Here is a 5,536-nt window from a genome sequence, read left to right as displayed (position 1 = left end):
CACTTGTGCCACCTTACCCAGTGGTAAGGTGGCACAAGTGGCACCTTACCCAGAAGCCCGTGGCACAAGTGACAGCTTATGGCAACTGTCAACATGTTTTCAATGAGGCTGTTTATTGGAAACTGAAATTTGAGACTGTATAAAAAATAGACCAGGGCATATTTGCTTTTTTAAGGGAACAGAATACTTAAGAGGAAATGCAATACTTTGTGACAGATCCACCATTATTTTCATTAATTATAAATTCATTCATATTAAATCTGACACAGAAGCTGTCACCAAAGAATATTCTATTCCTATTCTATTGTTTTCCCCACAAAGCATATTTAAATATGCTTAACTATGTATAATACAATTAAAAAATACTTCAAAAAATACAATTGTTTATAAATGCAGCTGTTTGTATAAGGTTTCCAGTAACGAAACAGCGTGTTATGAAAGATTAACTGCGCAAATACGTCATTGTGTCTGTCCAACGTATAACGCTGAGTGGAGCGGTCGACCGCTCTAAGATGGCCGCCCTTAAATCTCGTCAGCGAAAATAGGCGAGAGCGGTCCGTGAGGCGTGGGAGGTGCCAGTATGAGGTCGCGGCAACCCTGGAAGGTGCCGAAGTCAGTGACAACACTGACCGCTAGCCCCGAAAACAGTGGCACTTGTGACCAATAACGGCAGGTGTCAGCGGAAGTGCCAGTACAGGTGCCGAGGTCAGCTGAAGTCAGTGGCAACACTGGCAGCTACTCCCGAAAACAGTGGCCCTTGTGGCGCCTAATGACACCTGCCACCGGAAGTGCCATTAGTGGGTGCGGTGTCACGATTTGCGCCTGCGGTCTCTCGGTTTTATCCCGCCGACTATGTGGGATGAGCAGCACCTCTTGAGGTAACCAATTGCTGGGTTTCAGTCACGTGACCCGGATGACGCGCGAAATTCAGATGAAGGTCCGGAAGGGGATTTCTCCAGTTCAAAACAAAGTTGATCACAACGAACAGCCAATGCATCTCGAGAAAATATGCATATATTTAGGATATGATCCATATTATCTCGGTAAAAAAAGATTTCTCTTATAATCTTGAGGATTTACCCACATCGAGGCGATCCACGTAACTAACTACCTGGAGCTGCAGACCTCATGTTATACTACGAGCCAGAAGAAAGCTTTCAAAAGCCTGGAGAATCAATCATTTAGTTTCAGGTTGAGTCAAGCATTTCGGATCAAAAGCAGCTTTAGATGGCTGTCGACTTGTTTCTGCCGGTGAGTAGCGAGTTGTGCTATTTTAAGTAATTAGATGATAACGATGCTATCGCTAACAACGAGCTAACCATGTTATTTCTATGAGCTTGAATCTCCTGGTAAATAATTTATTTAGCTTCTGTAAACCCAAATTCATGCTGGAGTTGTACGTTAATGTTGAGTCGCTGCTGGATTCAGGTCCAATGTAGATCAACGATTCGCTCCGATCTACAGAAACCCCGAGTTCGTGTCTGGACACGAAGCATGTGGGGGAACAGTAACAGCTCACTGTCACGGTATGCATGAAAGTCCCACTGAATAAACGTTATATTGTCTATCTGTGACTCGGCACTGAGCTAGCTGCTAACAACATTAGCACTCTGAGGACAACCACACTAAGGCATAAAATAATATATCTGACCTTACATATGAATGCTTGTCTTTCTAAGTAACTAATATTTCAGCTGCTGCTTATAAAAACTGGCTGCAACTCTTCATGTTTATGAACATTTAATCCCTCCAGAACCAGAACCGATTTAAAACCCTTTAAACGTGTTTAAATCAGGAAACAATCTGAACTAAAATGATTATTTTATGATTTTCACCAACAGTTTTAATCGGATTATATTAATTCCCCATGTTTGCTGTTTGATTAATGAATAATCTGAACATGTTCTTTGGATTATTTTAAGTTTTTAATCATAAAAATATTTTATTTCTGCTCTGACAAAATTCCTTCTGAAGTTTTAAAACTTCAAATTTGAAGAAAATTATGATAAACTTTCAAAACTTCAGCCTCAAGTTTGATGACAGATAAATTAGGATTTTTCCAAATCTGCTTCATATTTTACTAAAGTTTATAAATCATTTCAACATTTCTGCACAACTTTGTTTTCACATTTTTCTAGACTTTAATATTTTAATATAAATATAAAAAGATCCTTAAAACTTCTGACTCTGAAAATGATCATCCTCATTCATTTAATTCACAGAAATCTGAAGTAAAAGATTTTTATTTCAAATATTTAAAGCAAATATCAGAAATAAACCCATCAGAACCGGAACACATGTGATCCAGATCCAAACAGAGGATGAAGCCCGATCGGACCGAACCGTGAGCCCGCAGGGCTCCGGCGGGTCCGGGACCCTCAGACCCAGCGAGACCTCTGGACCTGATCAGAACCGGTACCACATCACTGCTGCTGAGCAGAACCAGAACCCCTGAACAGAAAACGAGACACTCACTGATCCAGCTGCAGCTACAGGTCCAGGTCGCGGTTCTGGTTCTGTCGCTTTCCTGTTGGAACACCGTCGGCTCGGTTCTCCTCCCGGCCTGGATCGGACGGGTCACCCTCCGGCTCGGTTCCGGCTCAGAGGTTCTGGTGCCGGTCGGTTCAGTGACAGCAAAGGTGACTGGGTTGGGTTTTGTGTCAGTCCGTGCTCAGAACCGGACCCGCGGACTCGGTTCCGCCTCGTCCTGTTGCTTCAGCGCCGATCCATCGGCTCCGAACCCGGTTCGGCTCCGGTTCTCCCGGTTCTGTTCGGGCTCGTGATGACGGAGGACTTTCAGGTGACCTGATGCTCGCGCGCCCGCCGCTCTGTCCTTGGATCTGCGGCGCGCGCTCCCGAGACGAGCCAGGCGCGCTCCCGAACGGAAGAGAGCTTGCGCGCGACGTCGTTATTCGCGCGTCTTGATTTAGGAAACCAGAGATAATTCTGGGTTCTGGACCCGAACCGTCTGGTTCTGGTAACAGACTGGACCAATCCAGAACCAGGAGTTCAATCTCAAGGGTGGAACATTTGGGCCACTGATATTTTTAGTTAGCGTTTATTTATTCACCAATGCTTAGAATTTATTTCCTTTTTTGGGTTTGTAAAGTTACACAGTAAAAAATGAACAGTTATATTTTGTTTTTTTTAATCCTGTCAGAGGAAAAATGCGGGAATTCATATTTCAAAGTCATATTTTTACCATGTTATTCATAGTTTTATAAATGTCAGGGTCCCAAACTAAATATTTAATTCACAAGCTAAATGTTTAGTTTACAAACTATTTATTTGCAAGCTATTTAGCTAGCAACATAATTTTACACAGTAAAATTCACAGTTAGCAACATAGAAATGTAGTTAGCAAATTAAATAATGAGCTTAGAACAAAATATTTGGCTAACAAAAGACATTTTTAACTTTGATCTAAATATTTAGCAATTCCAACTACCAGTACATATTTAGGTTGCTAGCTAAATACTTAGCTTGTAAGTAAATATTTAATTTGAAAGCTAAGTAGTTCGTAAGCTAAACATTTACCTTGTGAATTAAATATTTAGTTTGGAACCCGGAACAGGAAGTGGGGAATGTTCCGGACCATTGATCTGGGAATGAGGCGCAGTGTGAGACGCAGAAGAAGCAGCAGTAATCAGACCCGCCTGCTCTTCGGCTCCTCAGCTGCCAGAATCAGCACAGGTTTCCGTGGCAACAGGGATGCAGCTCCTGCCTCCTCTGAATTTGGTTGCCACAGAAACGAGCATCTCACCCTCATTAGCATTCCTAAGGACTAGCACACACACTGTGTGGTCATGTGACCACCTGCAGGTGTCTTCTGAAGGGTCAGGTGAGCTGGACAGCCAGACCCCGAGGCTTATGGGTAATGGAGTCCTCACAATCGAGGTTTGACAGTGAAGAAAACCAAGCAGCTGATGGTGTTTTCTTACTGGCCTGACAGTGTGTGTGTGTGTGTGCGTGTCATCACCCCACACCCCCAAACCCCCCGCTGATTACGTCACCAGCAGGTCCTCAGAGCCTGATCTCAGCTGTGATCTTGAAGTAGGACACATATGACCTCCTGAGGAGGCTTCCCTTCAGCTTCCAGGCCACTGAGCACACACACACACACACACACTCTGCTCCCAGCGGACACAGAGATGCATGCTGGGACGTGTCCGTCCCTGGGGGTTGCTCTCTTTAGGAGACATGGAGGCCTTCAGGATCTGAGCTTCATTAAAACACCAGAGCAGCTGCATCACCATGGCAACACGTTCACAACACTTCACCTGGTCTGAAAGAGTCTGACAGCATCACACACAAACACAGGGCCGGCCCAAGGCATAATGTTCATAACAGGTGTTATGTCATGTTTATGACAGTGTCATGTCAGTCTTATGCACACCCCTTCAAATAAAGTGATACCGGAAATTCTTCGCAGACATCAGAAGCAGTCTTATAGTTTATGAAGTTTTGCTATCTCCGCATTTCCAACATTGTCGAGCTCTTTCTAATTTGTGGCATTTACTGACAATTTTGTGCAGGAAACATGAAATTCTGCAGGCAACTGTTTGGACACCACAAAGGGGCTTCCACGTCATTCTTAATTCAGATATCTAAAATTGTAATTTTGACTAATTGCGTTGAAGATATCTTAAATCGTAATTACGGATATGTGTCCCGTCAAATGACAGATCCAGTGACGTCATTTGAGACGTCTTGAAAGGCATTTTGACTAGTCAAAATGTAATTGAAAATATCTTGAACTATTATTCTTACTAGTCAGAATGTAAGTAGAGATATCTTAAATTACCATTCCAGATAGTCAAAATGTAGTTTTGTGTAGTCAAAATGCATTTTTAGATAGCTGGAATGTAATTACGGATAGTCAGATAAAACCGAATTTATGTTAAAACGGCTTGCCATATCAGGACTGCTGTAACAGTGATGACACACAATCTGAAGAGTAAATAAACAAAAGTCAGCAAAAGTCAGAAATGACAAATACAGGCAGATAAACATAACAAACTGCAAATAAAATGTAATTTAATTTAGAAAATAGAATAAATTATACATGAAAATATTTCAAAATCATAAAAATAAATACTGCGATGGCATTTTTAGGTGCACCACAGAAGTACACTTTTTAGTTACTTAATGTCTTTTTTATTCTGCTTTGTCTCTTTGTACATTACATGCTTCATACACTCTACAGTACTGGACACACATCAGGTACCAGAACACAGAAGGATCCATTACAACACACTTTACTGGTGAAACTAATTACATTTCAATATATTACCATTTTGGTAACACTTTATTTGATGGGGTGTGCATAATAAGACTGACATAACACTGGCATAAACGTGAAGGAGTGTTTATGAATGTCTAACTGTTGTCATTAAGTGTAATTCTGTAAATAGTGACACTTTTAATGAGAAGTTGCTTTAAAAGTTGGATGACATCCAACAGGAGTTATGTCATGTTTATGACAGTATCATGTCAGTCTTATGACGCTGTCAAATAAAGTCTTACCCACATTTTT

The 5,536-nt window shown here is 41.7% G+C and overlaps 1 protein-coding gene across 1 annotated transcript in view; it reads right to left on the bottom strand.

The window, feature by feature from the left end:
* LOC106942332 (glutamate receptor ionotropic, NMDA 1-like) overlaps positions 1-2,889 on the bottom strand; it is an 8,741-nt gene extending 5,852 nt beyond the window's left edge. Inside the window, exon 1 of the mRNA XM_015025591.1 lies at positions 2,476-2,889. Coding sequence (XP_014881077.1) covers position 2,476 — 1 coding nt within the window. The 5' untranslated portion in view covers positions 2,477-2,889. The remainder of the gene's footprint in view (positions 1-2,475) is intronic.
* Between the last annotated feature and the right edge of the window lie 2,647 nt (positions 2,890-5,536).

This window comes from Poecilia latipinna, unplaced genomic scaffold, assembly GCF_001443285.1.
Source record: "Poecilia latipinna isolate Pla-1442-1.1 unplaced genomic scaffold, P_latipinna-1.0 Scaffold4195, whole genome shotgun sequence".
NCBI classification, from domain to species: Eukaryota; Metazoa; Chordata; class Actinopteri; order Cyprinodontiformes; family Poeciliidae; genus Poecilia; species Poecilia latipinna.
The sequence above is the reverse complement of the archived record's forward strand: the minus strand, read 5'-3'. Positions and strand labels throughout refer to the sequence as shown.